The 22993-nt window shown below is 37.5% G+C and overlaps 1 protein-coding gene across 1 annotated transcript in view; it reads left to right on the top strand.

Annotated features, from left to right (window-relative positions):
• The first annotated feature begins 11073 nt into the window (after positions 1-11073).
• The window catches only part of LOC140238893 (pleckstrin homology domain-containing family G member 5-like), a 283988-nt gene continuing 272068 nt past the window's right edge, over positions 11074-22993 (top strand). Inside the window, exon 1 of the mRNA XM_072318791.1 lies at positions 11074-11690. Within this exon, the coding sequence (XP_072174892.1) occupies positions 11558-11690 (133 nt within the window). The 5' untranslated portion in view covers positions 11074-11557. The remainder of the gene's footprint in view (positions 11691-22993) is intronic.

Genomic DNA, 22993 nt, shown 5'->3' with positions numbered 1-22993 from the left:
AGATCAATATCTCTTTAACCAAAGACATTTTGATTTGCACATTTAAAAATCTCGAGGAAATGTAACCATTGTATTAAAGGACATATTCATTATCAATGAATTTAAATCAATATTTATTTTACCACAGACATCTTGATCATTCTGTAAATTCAAAAAATTTTTATGAAATTTTACCATTGTAGTTAAGAACATGTTCATTCCTTTTCTTTTCTTTTTGGATGTGAGATATGGATTGATTATGAAATAAAAATTGCTGCATTTTAATGCAGCCTTGCCTCAAGACTCACTTTCTTTGTTTTGTCTTGTTTTTCTCTTCTATGTACTGTGATCTCATATCGTGAGGAAATCATAATATTATGCACACTAAAATGTCAGCATATATAATTGGAACTGAAATGATATTCATAGTACTACTTGAATATCATTTAAGTCTGTAGGGGTCTGTAGGACAAACACCTTTTATTATTTGTGTGAACAAGTACAATCCATGTTTGTGTGTGTGGATGTTTCTGCGTAGAAAATTAATTTGCATCTGTTTCATAGTCTTGAACGTATATAAAACAATAATGTGAGACAGACGTGTGTAAGTAATTTTTTTGCTTGTTATTTCTGATGAGCAAGCTGATAATTGAGTTTTACCCAACTGAATGATCATGAGTTATGTCTGCCATGCATGTGAGCTGTAAAAGAAAATCTTTATTCATGGGTTAAAATGTACAGTATTCATCATGGCAGCTTAGAAAGAATGAAAGTTGGGTCATTACAGTCATGATTGCGGCATGAATTATCACAAAGAATAGCAAGGCTTGGATGTGTGATTTTGGCTTTTGTTTACAGTATTGGAGAGTGGGAGAGAGGGTTAAAGTGTTGCAAGGGAAAGAGACGAGGTGGAGGAGAGCAATGAGAAGATGAAATGAGAGGAAAAAGAAGAGGCAGGCTGCAATGAAAAAGCAATAATTTCATAGGCCCCTCCTCTTTCACATTACATGTATACGTTTTTGCGTGATACAAATTAGATACAAACTGATCAAAGATAATGTGTCCTAAACATGGAGTGGGTTTTTTGATTGTTTGTTTGTCTGTTTGTTTGTTTGTTTTTACATCAAAGGAACTCTCGTCTGATGCCTGAAGCGTAATTCATGTCAAAAAACCCCAACAAAACAAAACAAACAAACAAACAAAAAATCTGCAGAGGAACCTCCCCCTCCCCTAACAGTGTTTCATCATGCATGCCAAAACTAGACCTTGGACGTATTTGTACTACATCTTATGAAATTATGACACAGAATAGTTGCATTCACACAAAAATATGCACGAAATCACTCGTTTTACAGATACATACCACGTAACCATGCATATCGCATAGACGCGCGTGTTATAAGAATAGGATACGTCGGTTCGGAGATCGCACTTTCGGTACGCGCGTTCAGCAAACTGACGTATCACCCCGATACGTCAGTTCGGATGACCGCGCGTACTGAGAGTGCGATCTCCGAACCGTCGTATACCTGTTTTTCGACTCTTCCTGTGCGGAGGCCTTTCTTTTTGTGAACGTAGCATTAGTTTTACTCATACATGATTTTAAATACATATATTATACGAATCGTCTGGAATTTGCCTTTCTTTTCATATAAAAAGATCGGGAATAAAAGCAAGAAATTTCTTTACACTAGACTTCAAAGGACCCCCAAACTTCAAACGCGTTTTTCTCGAAAACGTGTTCTCGCACACCGCTGACAGATACGACGGTTCGGATGGTCGCCGACGATTTGACTGAACCCCCCCCCCCCCCCCCAAAAAAAAAAAAAAAAAAAAAAAATGAATGTGACTGTGTTTGTGTGTGTTTGGTTTAAAGGGACCATACAGTACTGGTTGAGATGGGAATTCATGCTTTGAACATTCCTAAGTGAGATAATGAGAAATCTTTTATGAAATATGAAAGAGCATGTAATTTTAAGAAGGATTCAACGTTTATTTGATGAAAATTGGTTTTCAGATGGCTGAGATATCCAAATAAGTGACAATAATTAAAGGCGACAGGCCATGCCTTTTATTAGGATCTTTTTGTTTCACTTTGTTTTTGGATATTTCAGCCATTTCAAAACCGATTTTCATCAAATAAACTTTTGATACCCCTTAGAATTGCATGCTCTTTGACGTCTCATAGAGTGGTTTCTGCATATTTCGCAAAGCGTTAAAAGCTAAATCCTCACCTCAACTAGAACTGTACACACCCTTTAAACTTTGCTAGACAGCACAGAGCATGCATGCATTATTACAAACCTGTTGAGGATGGGCTGACTTTGCTACAACACGCATTTCCCACAGACACTTGCCCAAGTATACTCAGGACTCATCTTCAATGGGTTAAGCCTATACATATACGCAACACGCAACCTACAACCTCTCAAGTCCTGTCATATGCCTTACATGTACTTTAAATTTAACCTGTTCCATTCTGAACTCTAAAATATCCATAGACTTAATACCCAGGCCACCAGGTTCCCGTATGGAATGGGTTAACATTCGTTTGTTTGTTGTGTTTTTTTTTTTTTAAATCAATCTTTGCACTCGTTTACAGACACACAAAAATTCAGATCTCTCAAAGTTTTCCTGTGGAAAAAACAACAACAAAAACTTCAATTTTGTTTTCATTTCATCTCTGTGGTTTTTTCAATCCATGAAGAACCCAACTTTGTATCACATACAGTAGCTTGTACCATAATGCATTGTGTATTGAAACTAGAGTCCCTATTATCCACTGAAATCATTTTAATGACATGCCACAGTGCAGAACCCATTCAAATGTATGTCAGTGAGGGTCGGCGGAACCATTGTGCATTGACATCATAAAAAGGAAGCAACTTCCATTGTATCGTGGAGTCTATATACATTGATATCACCACTTTTCTGCATTAAAGAGTTGGCCTATTCTAGTGCAGCTGGTGCTTAGATAACCCTGCCAATCTGTTTCATAACCCAGGCGTAGTGCTGGCATGCATTATGGTATGAAAGTATGCACAAATACAAAATCTTTCTGGAGAAGGTAGTGAAAGTAAAGGGGGACTGTTTGCAACCTGAGTGTAAAGTTTTATATTTAAAGGAGACATCCAGACGATTTTCAAGTTTTTACATTTGAACATATATAAATAAGTTATACTGGGTACAGAGTTTCAGGATAAATAATGATTGGGATGAAAAATAAGAATGTTTTCGAAATTTCTAACAAATTGCAATGAACAAGGATGATGACATGGCAGCCTCACCATAAGAATGCATGAGATGTGGCTCAAGGAAGCAGAACAAAAGAAGAAGGCATGCATAGATTATACACAGGTGAGCTTGCAATCATGCGGTATTGTAATGGAATGACACTGCTACATTTCTGATATATGTGAGGCTCCTATGTCATCATCTTTGTTCAGTGTAATTTGTTTAAGGTTTTTGAAAGTACTGTTTCTCTGCTCAAGAACCACAATAAATTCCACAAATCTATACATGAAGCTGTTGATTTATGTACTACATGATGTGAAATTATGAAAATCGTCCGGAATGCACCTTTAACAAGAAGAGTTAATGATGATAATTTGATAATTGTGACTTATTTGATACATGATAAGAATCAGTCAAATCTCTGTGCACTTTACATGCTTGTAGATAGTACCACAATATTCCAACTCAGAATATACACTAGTAAAGAGAGCAAAATACTCATCATCACTTTGAAGTTATAAAATAAATCTATTATATAGTATTTTCAACTGACGGGAAACTTCTACCAATATTCTACTTTTGTGAAAGTAGATGAATCATGAGAACAGTCTAAAATAACACAAATGAGAGTATTTTCCCTATTTCTGTTAGTTCCAGGGAACAGGGGCAGATGCTGAGAAGGCTCTTATATTCCCATATGTTTAGTTTTTAGATGGATGGTAAGGCCTATAGTATTGGTTGAGATGAGAATTCAGCTAGCTTTTTGCAAAATACTTAGAAACTACTATACGAAAAGTTTTCAAAAGATAATATGATTCTAAGAGGAATTTATGTGATTTAATTAGTTATGAAATGGCTACGATATCCAAAAACAAAACAAAGTGATCCTACAAAAATGAACTCTTGTAATGTCCTTCTAGATTCACTTATCAATGTGCTGCTGTGAAATCAGAACTTGCTGTGAGAATTTGGTGACTGGAGAAGATAGTACCTGAAATTTAACAAAAGGCTTGAAAAGATCAAGAACTTTTAAATGGATCGTCTGATTTCCCTTAAACTAATTCCCCTCGTTGATTCTATGATCACTTGGCATTCAAATCCACAAATGCACATAATGTACCATCGGCCTTATGCCAAAAGGCCCTTGACACATAGACTTTGTACAGTGTTAAGGGCCTTTTGGCCGTCGATACATAATATTGTATGTGTGGGTGTATCTTCCACTAGTGTGGATACATTACGTATATCATGGGCTTGTTAATTCTGTGTGATTGAATGTATTACCCATAATGCATTGCAAGCAATTGAACAGTTCCTTTATCATGTTGCCTTGACTTGAAATAAAATCAGCATTGTTATATTATGTGAGAGTGCTTTTGAAGCAGCTGGTGTTTGTTAAAATTTGTGGTGAGTGGCAATTACATTAATTACAGTGAAACTTAAACTTTACTATTCATTTTCATTGTCAGACTGTCTCCAGGATAATGGTAGAAGGAAGCAGTTAAAAGGTGGTATTTGTTGCAGTTTTTGCATGGAATTTAGTGTGTGGTTTAGTGAATTGCACACAGCTAGCTACATTGTATGTGTGGACCATTGTCCCTTGAATATATGGAAAGTGCAACTCTGGGTAGCACTGGACAGGACTGACAATTGAGGTTTATCTTTCTGGAACACATAGTTTGGCATTCCTTCTGTTGTCAGAATGTGTCTTCATCTTATTATCAAAGCTTCGGTACAACTGAGTGCTGGGGCCCACAGAAGCGTGATTCTGTACAGTACGTTTGGGAGACCTAAGGTACCGGTGTAACGAAACTCCATAATTGTAGGCCTTGTTGCTTGTCCAAAAGCAGAAAAATCATAGTAGTGTGACAATTGACAAAAATTTTTGGAAAAATAATCAAACACACAAAGAAGTTGTGAACTGTAAAAGTTAGAGTGTTTTAGAGAGTTTAAAGAGAGATAGAGTAATTTTGCAACTCAATGTGATAAAGGTGTTGGGTAGCTCTCCATTCAGATTTTACGTTGGTACACAAGAATTCACCAATTTTTATTCTTCACCAGAGAAAAAGTTTCTTCAAATCTGTCCTAGGTGTATAATGAGAGTAATATACATACTTTTTGCATGTCTTCCTCAGTGGACAAGTTTTGTCTGTGTGCAAGTATTTGAGAAAAATCAAAGTTACTGAATGTTTTAGTAATGTTATTTTGGTTTAGGGTGTGCAGCTAGTCAAGTTCATTGAATAAAACCAAAAGAGTAGGTGACCTTGTCCTATTGACTGTGACCTTTCCACTTATAATGCTGAGTAGCAGTTGCATGCAGTTCTATAGCTATTAACTGTGTTTTTCCTGGTAAATGAAATGGCATTTGAATTGAAACCCTTTCCCTGTCACTGCTTCTTAAAGTGCGTTGCACTCTCCCAGCTGTTGGATAGATTTCTGGGGAGCATGTGAATTCCTTTTTAGAACATGAGAAAAACAAGATGTATGTCCCTTTTATTCAGTCTTGACGTTGACTAACATGACATTGTTGGAGGTTTGTAGGTAGCTTTAACCCATTCCCTACGAAAGCCTGGCAGCCTGTGTATTAAAATCATTGGGAATTTCAGAATTCAGTATGGAACTGGCTATTAAAAAGTCACTGCCAACTAATCTGTTTGCTTGTTTTTTTCTTCAAGAGGAAGTAAGAGAAAAGAAGCATTATATTGATATTGACTGGCAGGAGTGGGAACATTATATAGATGGTGATTGGCGGGGAAGGGAACATACCGAATGTTCCACCCGAAGGGTTTGAAATGCTATTGAGGGAGGTTATAAGTCCCGAGACGAAGTCGAGGGACTTGTAGCCTCCTGAAATAGCATTTCAAACCCTGAGGGTCGAACGTTTGGTATGTTCCCGACAACAAAAGTCATCATCACCTGTTATATTACATGGGTTAGTCAAATACCATCATTTTCAATTGATTTCACACTCTGAAAGTGGCGCATCAAACCGTACACCGTACCTTATTGATATCATGGTATGCTTAGCGTAAAGGTCCAGCACGCGCACAACAGACTCGATCGCGCTACCTCGCGCAGAGCGAAATTCACTGTGCGCGCGGGTATTTGTTACGTGAAAATGTTTTCCCATGGGAGAACATAACAAGAATGTTTGCCCATGGGCGAACATAACGAATGTACCTCCATCAGACTGTGTTTAGCCAATCACTAACCGGTATTTGACTAACCCATTTAATATAACAGAATGTTCTATCTGTTATAAAAAAGGCTTGCACTGTTATTGAGGCCCTAAAACACAAAAGTTTCTCAGAAATGTAGCTTTTCAGCTTTTAGGGATAGGATCTTCTGTGTAACATTAGTAGTACAAAAATTATCCTTTGTAGTTTTGTCGTGAGTTAGCATACAGTTTGAGACTAGGAAGAGCTACGTTGTATACAGTTGTACCTTTAGCTTTTAAAAATTCCACACAGTTTGGCGCATGGTGTGCACCCTTGTCAAACAAACTGGTTATCATACATTTTTCATGTTATTGACATGCCTGTCGGTTGGTTGGTTTTGATATCAAATGGTCTTGTGAATAGATATTGCCCCCGGCAAGCCGTGGCTTTGCTCTGAAACTTTCCTCTACATAGGATGTTTGCTGGGTGAGATGTTGACGTGTTGCCATGGTTACTGACCATTAGCTTCAGACACCTGTCTCCATTTAATCTCTCATTATCAAGGATATTGGACCAATAGGAAACTGTGCTTTCCTGCATTGACTGGTTATTACGTATGCCACTGCATTTTGATTAAACAGAAAATGAAGAGTTTGTTTGCAAAAACCGATAAGTCCATATTTTGTCAAATGGAGATATTTGCCATTAAAGGTCACGAAAAACAAAGAGAATAATAACAAAATTTTTGCTTCTTTTGACCATAACTTCAAAAATGTACCTTTATATGTAGTGACCAATATATCATTTAAAAGGTATTATTTTGTACTGTATGACAGAGACCGTACTTCAAAATCTTAAAAAATGGACTTATTGGTTTTTGCAAACAAACTCTTCATATACTGTGTACACTGTGTTTTCATTCTAGCTAGTTGAGCACTATTGGCGAATCTAAAAACGTGAAAATATAAACTTTAATCCCAATATGAATATGATGCCTACACATACAAACTTTTACATATTTTCTCCTTTCAATACTGTACTCTACGATGGCGAATTTAACCACTTGCAAGACTGCCACAAAGTCCTGATTGGCGATAAATGAAACTTGCTTTATGGCTTACGGTAAAGGTGGAAATTTTTGCGGTGTTGAAATTTTCTTGCATTTCGCACAACCAGAGACTATTGCAAAAATATTAGAATGTGAATATTTTTGTTTGCCATATGTTCCCATAGTTGATGTCTTGATTCCGCGGAATTGAAAACACGCGAAACTCTCCTTACCAGGCTGAGCGCGAAAAATTAGTCACGCGAAACTGCCTCCTGCATGCTAATTGGGAATTAATGCACAATGCCTGTCTGCAGTACTCTTGAATGAATGTAACACACACTGAAAAAAGGGGAGAAAACACCATTCAGTGCCATAAAAAAAAACCCCAATAATAACAACCTGGAGTATGATGCCACTCAGTATACATGTATACTGCTCAACATCACTATAAAAGCTCTCTAAATGGTCAATTATGGTAGCGATTGTTTCTGATTGATGCATAATGATAGTCACGAACCCCTAATAGATGATCAGTCGTCAATTTGTAAACTGATCGTTAGTGTGTAACTACCAATTAATTTCTGATTGGGTATCAATTATCCAGATTGTCAAGAATGTAAATTGACATTTATGTATGGACCCCATGATATTGATCAACTTTAATTCAATGCAATTTAGATGCATCACTATGGTTGACACTTGTTTCTGGTACAGTGGTGGGGAGTGGTCCAATTGCTGACAAATATCCAATGTTATAATCCTTCACTCTCATATAGATTTAAAGGCATAATTCACCATTTGCAGATGAAACAAAAACCCAACATTTGTGCTTTAAAATAGTTCCAAAATGTGAGTTTTGGGTATAGAAACAACCACTGTAAAAATTTGAATTTGTATAGTCAATGTTAAGTGTTGTTTAATAGACAAAGTGTGAACAATAGTATGATAAAAATGTTGTCAAACTAAGCCATCTACAGTTATGGTTTAATGAGAAAAATAGTGATACAAGTTTGTATCTCCTTATATTTTAGGCTTTATTGCAAAAATTTTATATGGTAAGATGTTTTGTGATACAACAGACCTAAACATAAGGCCTCAAATGTGATATCTTGAAAATATTTAAAATCACTGTTCCCAGAGGAAAACAGGACCTTTAATCGCAGCTTTTGTACAAGATTGTACATTGATGTGATTGTAAAAATTCACACAATGTCATTCCTTCTTGGTCAGATCTTCTCTATTGAAGATGACTCAAAACCAGACCCAATCTGAAAGTGCAGTCCACAGGGGCATTGTTCATGCTTTGTGGGAGTAAACTTTGTGAAGTAGAGTCTAAGCCTAAATTGTTTAATGTTATTTATAATTGATAAAAGATAAATAGTATGTTCTAACAAACATCTATAGGTGAAAATTGTGGGTGTTTTCAGTCTACCCCCTTTTCAGAATACTGTGTATTTGTATTTTATGAACAAAAGAAAGAAAGAAAGAGAGAAAGGTTGCTGATGTCCTGTCACTGACCAACTAATTTACACATTTTCCAACACATTTTACATTTTCTTTTTTTTTTCCAGCATAACAAAAGAGAATTGGGCATTCCTCTTCCCAACGACAAGAGGAACAATACTACCCTCAGCATATGCCAGTAATTAGTGTAAGAAATATTAAAGTGCTTCTCCCAAAAACAATATTGTTGAAATTACCTTTTTTTTATATCATAATGTCCAACTGTGACATCACAAATATAATGGTTATACATGCAGTCTTCTTATCCGTTGATGGTAGCACTGAAATTAAAAACAAACAAACAAATCATATCTTTTGAAAAGATTGTCTTGTTTTCCTCAAACTTCTCTGGTGTGTCTTTACTTGGTAGTACTTCTGCATTTGCTCAATGGACACACATTGTACATATACAGTACGAATATTTGAAATTCAGTCATCTTAAAATAAAGCTTTTGTCAGCCCTATAGTTGATTACTTATAAAATTTACATTTAACGGATAAAAAGCAGGAAAACAAACTAAAATGAATTCAATTCAATTCAGTAAATGGCAGAGTTGTATGGATTGATAATGCTATTAAAGAAGATGAACCAATTATATTCAAATTAGTCTAACCAACTGATCCATTAATATTATTCCAAGGTTTGACTTTGATCAGTTAATAGATTGTGTAATGCTGTCATATATTTGGCAAACATAGAAACAAGTAGAGACAAGTGTTTGCATTGAAGTTTGCCCACCTTAACCTTGATCACTTCTCAGTGTTTGCCACTTGGTGTATTACCAGCGCATTACAAGGGGTTATTTTTAGGCCAATGTATGTGTCGGTCTTGAGAACTTATTTAGAGAGAAAAAAACAAAAACGTGATTTGTTTTATATTGAGTTTAATATCCTAATTGTAGTGGGTAGTGAATGATAAAGTCAGAGATAGGAAAATTGGGAAGAAATTGTTGGAGAAATTAATCAAAACCATGTGAACCCTCATCATTGATATCCCCTCTTTTCATCAATTTATTCTGTCTGTACCATATGATGTATTTGTGCAGGCCCTAATAGTAGGGTGTGGTTACTGAAAGATCTACCTTGCAAAACTTAAAGAAGAAGCAGATAGATTAGCAATAAATAAATAAACTGTGAATGTATCAAAAATATAATGTTTTTTTTTTTTTGGGGGGGGGGTTGGGAATTAGAGGAGGTGGAGGTTATAAGATCATGATCCTCCAGTTTACAAAGGATACAAAGTCACTACAATGTCATCATGTATTTAGTCATGATGTGATGTTTATGCCAAGCATTTAATTTTCTGTGCTGTTATTCAAAAATCACATAGAAGGATGCTTTAAGATTTGACAAATGTGAGATGGGATTTTAAGGATAGGTTTGGGAGGACTATAAAGGCTGACCATGCCCTCGATTGTCATTGTATGTATGCACATGTCGGAATAAATTTTTTTGATGTTATTCTTGCTTCGTTGTTCTTTCTCATCACCCTTTGCAGACTGCTTTCGTGCGCTGCCACCAAAGTCCAGGAAGTTACTGGAACCGGAAGCCGAAAAGCCCTTGGAACATCCTGTTTCTTCTCTCTCTCTTGTTCCCTCGCTCGCTCAACGTGCTGTCAAACAGCTGGGAGGGCGCCTGCGGCAGAAACCACGGTCCCCACCGGACCTCCTGATGCCATCGTGCGACCTGCCACATCGCAAGATCTTCGCTTCCGCAACCATCTGTCCATCCTGTAATGTCAGTTGGAATGTACCTGACCCCAATAGCTACTAAGGGGGAGAGGATCCTTGCCTTTGCAAATGTGTCCCCTCTGTAGCATTTAAAAAAAGAAATCTTTGTCAAGTAGATTTTCAGGGATTTTCCCTCCAGACTTTGGTCTTCGTTTTTGCACTTCCAAATGTTTCCTGATGATATGTATCTGTGATTGATGGCCGTGACATTTGGCTAGGACATCATTCTTGAATGAATAAAAAGGGATGAGATGCTTCATACCAATTCATGCTCTCTCTTAAACTCTCCTTATTATAGACGCACAGTTTGTACACTCTATGAACAAGAGTTATATTATGATATCTAAACACCAAATTCATTCTCAGAACTGATCAAAGCTCCGTGATTTCATGATTGTTTTTTTGGTATGTGGCAAGAGGTGGTATTTATGTACATTGCCTGTTCCCACGGTACAACATTAATTGCCAGAGCAACATTGCCCATGAGGGTCGGCCTGGAAACCAAAGATATATCATTGGGAAGAATGTAACAATAAGGTCAACAAACTTGTCAAGTAAGTGTATCGCTTACGAAAGTCAAGTTGTGTTTTACAGGGGGTCATGCTCACATATATAGGAAAGCACGTCACTCAGTTCTGAAGCTCCTCCCCCTCTACCCGTCAAAAAAGTGAATATAAACAGGATAGAAAGCGAGAAAGTCAGTCGTCTGCTCAACTCAAAACTTCATGAGAGTCGCCTTCATTAGAGACCGTGTTGGAATAGTTAAAAAGGATACGTCAAGTGAAACTTCATAGGCAGTGGCTGCACCTGTGGAGTGGGACAAAAAAAAAAGTAAGCTAATATTTCGAGGGAGATAATCACTCAGTTTTGCAGTGTATCTGACAGGATAAGAAAGGAACAAAAACATGAGCAGCGGAGAAGATGAGGAAGTACACGTGGAAGACCCTCTGTCAGTGGGGATGGATCGCAGTTTTAGCGCCAAGGGAAAGGAGGAAAGCCTACTGGGAATCGACATCAACAAGCTCTTCCTGGGGTTCGGTGAGTTAATCCAACCGGACAGCGCTATTGGGTGTTAGGCTACAGGATGCGATTTTGTTTGTAGTGTGGTATGGGATGTGTGTTCTGTGTGTGTGAATATAGGAACCCGTCCTCCCCGCTTTAGTTTTGTTTGTTGTTTTTTTTTTTCTCTGGTGGTGGTGGTGGCTGATGTGTGTGGACTCTCAGTGTCATTGTCTGGTTGGGACCATTATACAAGGAGAGTTTAATAGGGATATATTGTAGGATATACTTGTCTGCTGATTGTCACGTATACTACTGTGGCTGTAGCCATACTGTTTGCCTGTGCTCACTGGGATTTAGGATTATTGTACGTTCTGCTTCACCGGCCCGAGAATGAAACGGAGTGATTCGGCGATGGCGCGATCGGGTTGCGACAGGGCGGACATGCGTTCCATGCTGCTGAACATGCAACTAGGTATGTTTTTTTGTAATGTACATTTGTTTTAAATACACATCTAATTGCTGTCAAGTCCTTTGTTTCTTTATAATGCGACCGATTGGTGGGATTATAGACAGGGTTGTCAAAAGACGGGCATTGAAACCTCCAGATTCAAATTACCTACCATTAAAACTTCAGAAAGTAAAAGATGATAGTATCAATTAACATTGAGCAATTTTTCAAATACACCATGGTCCGCCCTTGTCTACTTCCTTCAGCAAAATCCTGTAACCAGTCCAGTTCAGATAAAGGTTGATACGCTATAGTCCTACTTCACAGTTCATGCATAACTGCAATGTGCTGAGTGTCAGTTAAGGGCTGAGGGTCACCACCATAGTGACAGCTACAGGGTCCACTCCATTGCTGGTGCATTGATGTCATGAGAAATATTCACTATATAGTCTACTGATTTTTTTTTCTTCATAATTCTCATCATTTTTTAATCTCATCACTGTCTAAATTTAGTAAAGAAAAAAACTTTGGAAGAAAGCGTCATTACTGGGTGGTGCCTGGTGTACAAACAGATGATACACTGTAATCATAAGATCAGCTTTGAAGTGCTGAAAGACTCATATCAGTGACCTTTAATATCACTAGCTCTTTATGTGGCATGTTCGCATGCCCAACTCAGTCACCGCCATGTCAAGTTCGCATATTCTGCTCAAACGCATAAACTCGCCCAAACCGATGGATAAATCACTAAATGCTACAGTATAATGAAAGTGTTTCTCACGATTCTATTCCTATCACATGTAGCTTGCACTTTATATCAGTAATTGACTATCAAGAAGTGTTTCCTTCTGGATTTGCAAGTAAATTCTAAGTTTCTGTCACTGTTTTGTGTTCAAAAGTCATCCCTGTACAATACAACTAACAGCTCTTGTCATTTTAAAGAAAAACAATCATAGATTTGTCTTACAATTTACAACACAGCAAAACTTGGTGTTCTCTCAACAGCTTTGCTCATTACACGTCCAGGGTATTAAACAACAATCTATAAAAGTTATGAAAAGGGTACTAATGTTTTTCTCTGTAATATCTGCCACATTGTCTCACTGTAAACCTATCTACATGTATAGTCTTGTTTTACAGTGGTTATGGAAGCTAAATATGGTATAGAGCATGAGCAACTTTTTTCTCTCATCCCAGCATCTCTATAGCTGCTTAATACTGGCATAATGAAAGTTATGAGATATATGTAATATCTCTTTTGTAGGTCAGTGACCTGCTCTACACTGTTGCTCTGAATTTGTAATCACATTTACGCTAAACATCCTCCCACCTCCTTCTCATCCCTTTCGCGTCTGAAGAATAATTTTGTGATGCGGACGGAAGTGAGCATGCCTGAAAGGAAAACAAGACAGTCGGTCTTGAAATGGGCATCATCCCGAATCCCTGAACGATGGCAAACCTAAATGAGCAATGACAACTTTTGAGTGCTGCCAGGCTTCTTCTTTTTTTTTTCTGTCACAGCTTGATTTTCCATTTGCTGCATGCATGCCGTGACAGAAGTCTAATAGTATATCCTGACATGCATTTTGATTATCTTTGTCGAGCGATATTTATGGTTTTCTTTTTTGACAGGTTTAGTATTAAAGTGCTGTGTTTGTGATTTCTAATGTTTGCTGTTTAGGAATAGCTAGGTAACTTTTATCCCTCCCTTATGTACCTCCACAAGGGGATTTATGTCTGTCAGTAATGGATATTGATGAGATTTTCAGAATAGAACCATTGTAGTGAAGGGAACAGTTGCCTCACTTTCACTGGAAATCCAAATCATGATCATGATTAAGATTTTTTCTTTTTAATTCATCAATTCATTTTCATTCATTCTTAAAAAAAAAAATATATTAATTCCTGCACAGTTCTGTGACATGAAGGCTGAAGACCTGGTAGCGTGGAGATACACGTTGTACCATGCAGTTGGACTGGCTGGCCTTATGACTCGGATGTATTCAAGAATCCCCTTAATGAATTGTGCATAGCCTTACATGTATCACTGATCTCTATGTATGTACAGACTCTGCCAAAGAATCTGGACTGAGAAGTGACTATTACTGATGAGCGTTCATATGTTTCAATGCACATAAAATGTTCACTGACAGGCATTTCTATGCTAGCATGCAGGCCTGGGCTAGTCATGGTTTTTTGGATGTACCCAATGGGCAGCAAGTGCAGGGTGCGTTTTATCTGAAAAATTTCTGAGGCAGAATCATAATCCTAAATGCATTGGGGCATTTTCGGGGGTTAGATAAATGCAACCGTGTTTTCAAACATGTTTAGAAATGCCGATTTGAAATGTCGTTCAAAGACCATTTTGAAATGCATTTGAGACCACGATCGCCATAGACACAATACCGTTGTGAAACACGTTTATATCTCACTGAGGTGAAATCCCAGCTATTTCCGGTTGTGCTTTCTGCCCATTATTTGCGTGCAAATGATGAGGCACGTTTGCTGGTACGCAGTTGACTTTTACTTCCCGGGTCGAACCATGCAAAGCTGCTGCACATCACAGTGACAACACTCAGATGGTGATTGTATGATTGTTAGATATAAACGCGGCACCCCAAGAATCACGTTTCAGACCACGCTTGCGAACACCACTGAAAAGTTATTATCTCTCTAAAGTTAGATAAATGCAGCGAAAATCAATTTAGTCGTATCAACCTTGTCCTCCCATGCTCCATCAGATCTTTGATGACCCTGTGACATTCGTTGAAGTTAGGGCTCTCAAGAGTGCTTCCATTCTTTAAACATTTTCTCATTGCCAGTCAAAGGTGCATATGAAGAGTTTGTTTGCAAAAACCGATAAGTCCATATTTGCCAAATGGAGATATTTGCGATTAAAGGTCAAGAAAAATAAAGAGAATAATAAGAAAATTTCTGCTTCTTTTGACCATAACTTCAAAAATATACCTTTATATGTAGTGACCAATATATCATTTAAAGGTATTATTTTGTACTTTATGACAGAGATCGTACTTCAAAATCTTCAAAAATGGACTTATCGGTTTTTGCAAACAAACCCTTCATATTGTAACTGACTTCACTGATCACATCTCTTCATAGCTATGTGTACGTATAACAGTAAAGGTACGGTAAAACATAATATATTCGCGGCATGAAATTTTTGCAAATTGGAACCGACAGCCTCTTTTGTGGCATGAAATTTTTGTGAATTGCCGCTGGCGTGCAATGCATACAGTTTAGACAAGAACTTTCGTGTGCATTTTATTTTCGCAAATCTTGGCGCTCGCAATATTCGTGAAGTTAAAATGCATGCAAACATTCCTCGTTTTACAGTATAATGTTGTTTTTAAAATAATTTTCTCTGGCTCTGTCTTCCTTGATTGTCCAAAAGCCTTGATTGTTCGGTTGGCTTTGATTCATAGGTAGGCAACCCTGGAGACGAGATCCAAATATTTAGGAATGCAGTTCCTGTTATTTAACACACATCTCTTTGATGACACATCAGCCGGTGACTTATTGTGACTACGTACATGTAGAAATACAAATCGTGTTCATCATGGTTTGAATACATGGCAGTCGGCCAATGTTCATGTCAGCGACATTTGAGCACATGATCTCCACAAGAGGGATTTCCCTGTGGCCAAACCCATTATCAGAAGTTGGCACCCGTTCTCATATTAGTGAATGGTAGGTTAATTTTATCCTTCTATTCCTTGTCCTCCTCCTCACCCCCACCCCCCAAGTTGAAAATTGCAACACTGCCCTCTAGTGACAAGGAGCTATATATTTTCACAAAGCACATCATACTGGCTATGTTTTCTTCCGTATTGATTCCGTCCTGATCAGCTGCCTGTTTGAATATTGCAGGCATTACTACAAGTGCACATTCCACAGTGTGTTTGTTTTTCATAGAATTTTGTGTACTAAAGTGTAGTATGTTTTAAAGAGTGATAAGAATCTTTGAAACAAATCAAACAATTTAAACAAGATCAGCAAAAACATGTAAAGAACTGTAATGTGAACTGATTTAAATTAAGTGTACTGTGTACTGTAAAAGTGGAAATTTTTGCGATGTTGAAATTTTTGCACATTTCACACAACTACAAGCTAGCATGAAAATAAAAGCATGCAAATATTTTTGCATGCCATATTATGTTCAAGTAGTTGATGTCTTGATTCCGTGAAATTAAAAACACGCGAAACTCTTCTTACCCGGCCAAGTGCGGAAAATTAGTCATGGGAAAATATCCACTTTTACAGTATAGCATATATTTTTCCAGTATGATACTGTGCAGATGGAAACTTGTAAAACAATTATGCGAGTGGTTGAAGGCAACAAGAACCAATTTGCTAGAATAAGAAAGATATATTTTCTTTTTGTAAGCTCTAGGGAAATAAAGTAACAATTTCCCACCTTGGATATTATGATTGATATGCAACTCATTTGTGTCACAGAAGGCAATGTTTTCACAAGTTGATCATTTTGCTAGTATTGGCTGACTCTCAAAATTTGCAAGACTAAATAAACAGTGAAAAATACCACATGTAGGCCTATAGTAGTCTTCAAACTATCTTGAACATTCACTTGTCATGTTGTTACATTGCAAGGTGGTACAGTATTCTGCCAGAGCATAAACCTCACATTTGGAACATGATCATTATCTTCAAGGTATAACTGACAAACCTGTCTGTGAAAACTGCGGAAGGGACATGTGACGTGTACAGTACACACCCATACACACTCTTAAATTGCACCAGTTCAGTGGAGTACCATACTCACCAAAAATTTCTATACTGGGAAATCATTCCACATTTACTGTAAAGCCTAGAAATTGTTGCGTGCATTTTGGAATAATTTCACAAGTTTCTTGAGAGCCAAGATTTGCGAAATTAATATGCATGTGAAAGTTCTTGTCTACACTATATGCATTGAATGCCAGTGCCAATATGTGAAAATTTCTTGCCGCAAAAAACGCCATCGCCTCCAATTCGTGAAAATTTCATGTTGCGAATATTTCTGGTTTTACAGTATAGCGCACGATATATGGGGATTTTTTTAGGGGTTGCTAGGGACAAATGGTCATTTATAGAATAATTTAAACAGATGGCACCTTTGACTGCACATTCACGAGACTGTAGCAGTCAGGGGAAGGAAAAGATAAACAGATGATAACATCTCGTGCCATGTGTGCCTACTATTTTTGTTCTCATTCAAATTACTCTCATTATCTTAGTTCCTCTAGATGTCACTCAGGCACAATGCTGATCCATATTTTTGTGTATGTTCAGAGTTCAATCGATCAAAGGTCTAAACGATATGAAATGATCCCATTGATAACCACTTTGTATTCATAAGCTGGTGTCATTTTTGTTTGGTTGAATTTTGTTTTGTTTTTAATGGTATGGAATGATTATCATCAGGACTTAAAGGGGGCATTCCAGACAAATTTTCATAATTTCACATAATGTAGTACATCACCATAGCTCCATGTATAGACTTGTGGAATTTATTATGGCCCCTTAGCAGAGAAACCGAAAATATTAAACAAATACAGTGAACAGTGTTGATGACATAGGAGCCTCACATATTTCAGAAATGCAAGAGTGTAATTCCATTGCAATACCACCTGCTTAACAAGTTTACCCATGTGTAGAATCTGTGCATGTCTTCTTCTTTTGTTCTGCTTCCATGAGCCCCAACTCATGCATTCTTATGGTGAGGCTGCCATGTCATCGTCCTTGTTCATTGCAATGTGTTATAAATTTTGAAAACATTATTATTCCTCATCCCAGTCACTATAAATTCTGAAACTCAGTACTCAGTATGACTTATTTATATTTACAGTGTACCTATTTATATTCGTTCAAATGTACAGCGTGTAAAAGTCTGAAAACCTTCCAGAGGTCCCCTTTAAGCTGATGAATATGAGATGTAAACATTCAAAGTCATGATGTGTAGCCGGCGGTTTCCGGGGTTGTGTGTAGGATCCTTTGGAGAGCAAACAGTTTGGTTTAGGAATTGAAAGTTGGCAAATACTAGTACACCACCGTTTGGTTGCGATGCCGGGCACCACTCGAGTGCCCTGAGTTACAGTGGGACACACTCCAGAGTCTTATTGCCATTACATCCATTAAAGGGGATATTTTCTGAGGCATTTGAATAGGATTCAGTATTATTTGTGATGTTGTGGTACTATTATGCTACTTCATAACATACAGTCACTCAGAATTCAACAAGAATTCATTTTTCTAGGATTTCAAAAGATGATTTTTAACCAAGGCCCAACACCGACTCTTTTCTTTGGTGGCCCAATTACAATGTACAAAGGGCCACTAAAATAATTGAATTTCAAGTTTGGTTGCCAGAAAAAGAAAGAAAAACGTGAAAAAAATGAAATCCTTTAAGATATTACAATCACACAACAAACAATGACAATTTTGTGAAAATTAGAAGGTATGATAAAGTGCTTCAAATACCCCAGATTGGAACTGAGAAGTAAGGAAGAAAACATTAACAAATAAAGTGCTCTCATGAAATCATGAAATACGTGTATGGAAATAATTATTACACATGATAAATGTGTGAAAATTTGCAGGTATGATAAGGGGCTTCAAGTATTACACACTGTGACTGAATACACTATTTAAAGTCTTAACACATTCAATATCAAATCGAGGCATAAGCATGATTTTCCATGATACTACATATCCATGAAATATGCGTAAACAAGTTTAACAAAGGGGTATATAGTGTTGACAAGAACTTTAGCATGCATTTTAATTTTGCGAATCATGGCTCTTTGGAAATTGGTAAGATGAAAATGCTTGCAAACATTTCTGGTTTTACAGTAACCTGTCCATAAATTGTCCATCCGTCTATCGCTCCTATAGATATATAGCTCCATTCAGTGACTGGTCATGTATAAGGCTAGCCATTCATCATTCTGGAATATCAAACAGAGATTATCATCTCATGATTAGGAGAAAAAGACCAAAAAAAAAAAAAAAAGAAAGAGAGAAATAGAGAAGAAGAGATATATATGCCAAGCATCATCTACCCCCAAGGGCTATTATAAAGATTTGCTGCGATCCGCAGCAGCGGATGGAAGTAAACATATCCTGGTTTACAACTCAACTCCTTTGATGAAGAATCCCCTCTCACTCTCCCCCTCTCTGGAGCAGAGCAGGGTTCTCTTCCCACCTCCCTGAGCAGAGGGACGTGCTCCGTATAGGGCCCAGCCCATCCCTTGTCAATGTTTGATGAAATATCCAGTGACTTGTTTGAAGGGATCAATGATTCAAATCCACGGGCGAATCAATTTGCTTTATGGCCTGTGGGCGTAGAGTTACCAAAATGCCCAGGGAAATTGCAGCATCCCCCTACCGACCCACCCCAGGTGTATTAATCCCATCAATGATAACAGGGACTCATCACACTGCCTTATTCTGGGGTGGGGCGGTGTGAACACACCATTAGAGTGTGCATGGTTCGTTCACACAGTGCAGCAATTTTCAATAGAGGACATTGTGTTGGAGACTCTACAGAGTATACATCATCTTCAGAGTTGTCCTCATCTGCTCCTTTTTCACTGCAGCAACAAAAAAAAAAAAAGGATTTTTTTTTCCTTTAATACTTGTTGGGCAGGTGTCAAATGCCCCATTCACATTGATGCAAAAAGCCAGTTCTGAAGCATTCTTGGCCGGTCAAGAAGAGTTTCGCTTGTTTTTAATTCCGCAGAATCAAGACGTCAACTACTGGAACATATGGCAAGCAAAAATATTTGCGTGCTTTTATTTTTGCGCTAGATTCTGGTTGTGCGAAATGAGCAAAAATTTCAACACTGCGAAAATGTCCACTTTTTATTAACAGTATTGCAAAACATGTGAAAACACTTAGCCTGCCATAGAGTGTGTATCTTTTGGCCATACACGTATGTGTGAAGGGTAGCAAATTCAGGCATTCTGCTCCAAAAACATGAAGTACTCTTGATTGTGAATTTTCCTACTAAAACTCAGCCTTTTTTTTGGGGGGGGGGGGGAGAATCAATTGTCCATTTCCTTTGAACTTCAGATGTTAATATATTTTCACACCCACTCCCTTTGCACAGTCTGACTCAATGGAAATTGCTCTCTGAAAAGTCTCTCCAATCTTATCGCGTTGAAAACACATTCTCTAGAGAATACTTATATTGGATTCAGCATTATTTCGTTGCTGCTATAGTTGCCATTAACAGCAGCCACTTCATGCTTCTTTGGTATGTGCTCTATCGGCTGAATACTTTGAACGGATTTCATTCAAATGTGCTGTGGAGGTGTATCACTGGAAAATCGTGATGGCTGTAGTTTTGCGTCAGCAGCCTCAAGTGTCCTGACTTGAAAGGACCATGGAGCTAAAAACCAGAATGGACAGAAAGCTGACTGTTGGAAGGTCCCCGTGCTTGTTTGCACTCTACACGGTATAACATTATGATGGTTATTTCTTCAGATAATAGCAAAGAGGCATATTTTGCGGAGGAAAACACACGTAGAAAGTTTTTTTTTACTTTTTTTAAAATCCTGCATTCTTTATGGTGCTATCTTTATGTTGCCATACCAATACCGATATTAAAAGCTAAAACTACTAAGCCGCTAAAAAACAACAACAACAACAAATATGATGTATGAATCTATATTACCATATGTCTGTGTGGGCATCAAATCATGAGCATCAACATAAAAGAAATTGATTATTGGAGAAAAGAATATTAGAAGACAGTCTGGCCAGATTTGAGGAAATAGATTAGAGACAGAGAGGCAAGAGTATGTAAAAAAATCCCCGAACACAATAATACCAAATCCATTCAGTCGCTATCAACAAGAAGTTTTTACAATTTTGTTATCATTGTCACTACAGCTTTCATCTTTTTCATCATCATCATCATCATCATCATCATCATCATCATCATTATCATTACTGCTTTTGCCATGGATACCATAATCAGTACTACATTATATTTGCCATATTGGTAATCATCACCATCATCATTGCAATGATCATTTTAATACATGTGTATTCTTTCATCCGAAGTCTGATAACAGTAGGCAAACATTGTTTCTGAACTCTGCCTCTGAGTTTCCTGTTAGGTCTTCTTCGCTGCGAATTCGCCTCGGCTGCTATTCTGCTTGCAAGGTCAAATTCTTATTCCATGCATGAATCATGCGGATTGAAATGTCATGCCCTGAGAGCCTGAAACGGAGTGACCTGTGTCCCCAAATGATGCTTGTCTCAAAATGTCTGTGCCATGCTGCTGCAGATCAGTTGGAAGGTTTTTGCGATTTCTTGTCTCGTTCGGCGGAGCATTCCTCACCCGATCGCATTTCTGGCTCTCGTCGCCATTGCAGAAAGCAGCAGAGGTGTCTCTCAATCCATTTTGTGCTCTCAACCAACTTTGCCTTGAGACAAACTGCTTGGAAAAAAGAAATCATGGTTTTATCGGGGGGGGGGGGGGGGGAGGGGGGAGGATGGGGCCACGAGAGGAGGGGATGTATCTCGTAGGTTTAAGAAACCTCCTCACGTTCAGCGTGAAATCCATCTTCCTCCTACGAGATCTTTCCGGTGTCGCGCAGTGAAAGGGGAGTACGGGGGCTGGCCTCAGAGAGAAGGAACAGGCGCTCTCAAGGGCCTGCTGCTCGAACGATTGTGGGTCTTTGGTATCCCAATTTCTTCATTGCAGTGAATGTCGACATCTTAAAACATTTGCAAGGGAGCTGATCATGAGATAGCAGTGCACCGGGCACGACCTTGCAATCACCAGTGAAACGAGCCGCAGAAAAGAAAGCATGTTCTGCTGTTCTGCCATTAATTGCATGCAAAAGTGGCTATCAAAAGCAGGTTTCGAAAGTCGTGCAGGGCCATTCAAGGGATTAAAGACTGTTGCTATGCATCACTGTCTCGAAAGAAATGCTGAATGGACTTGCAAGGGCTTCTAGAGATCAAGGAGAGCCAAAAAGTTTTCTGTCAAGATGCGATTCCGTATTATGTTTTTCTTTTACCCCAGAAAATCTGCAAGCAAAATGTGAGTTTTTGTAGATGAAATATAGATTTTTTTGGGTGAAAAAATTGGCTATACAAACATAGTTTGTATTATTACATTATTATTAAATATTGTTATTATTATTATTATTATTAGTATTATCAGTAATAATATTAATTTTAATATTGTTATTATTATTATTATTATTATTATTATTATTATTATTATTATTATTATCATTATTATTATAATTACCATTAATAATGTTAATTTTGATATTATTATTATTATTATTATTATTATTATTATTATTATTATTATTATTATTATTATTATTATTATTATCATTATTGCTATTACTACTACTACTATCATCGTTTAATACAATCTTTTCAAAGTACCATTGTGAATTTAGTGAATGCTGAGATACACACCTTAGAATTTGAAGGTGCAGATAATTGGAAGAGCTGTTCAAAAGTTACAAATTTACCAGAATGTGGACTAATTCCATCAGCTTGTCATGTCAGTATATTACAATGAAATAAAGAAATCATCAAAAGAAATTCATCAAGGCAGATTGTTGTCGTAGTGCTGTATTTATATCACACGCATGTTATTTTGTTGTTGCAAAATCACATCTTGCCGGACAAAGCTGTTCTCGCTATTGTTGAGAACCACAGCAATACATTTTAAATGCAGTAGAATGCTGACTACAAATTACATCTGTGTAGTCAATACAGATATACTACTCTGAACATTGCATTAGTGTGTTGTGTGTATTCACTGCTGTGAATGCCAGTCAACTTGTAAAACTGGCGTCGTGGCGGGAAAATGTGACATCTAATGTAAACAGCTGT

The sequence above is a fragment of the Diadema setosum genome, chromosome 15, assembly GCF_964275005.1.
Source record: "Diadema setosum chromosome 15, eeDiaSeto1, whole genome shotgun sequence".
Taxonomy (NCBI): Eukaryota; Metazoa; Echinodermata; class Echinoidea; order Diadematoida; family Diadematidae; genus Diadema; species Diadema setosum.
The sequence above is the reverse complement of the archived record's forward strand: the minus strand, read 5'-3'. Positions and strand labels throughout refer to the sequence as shown.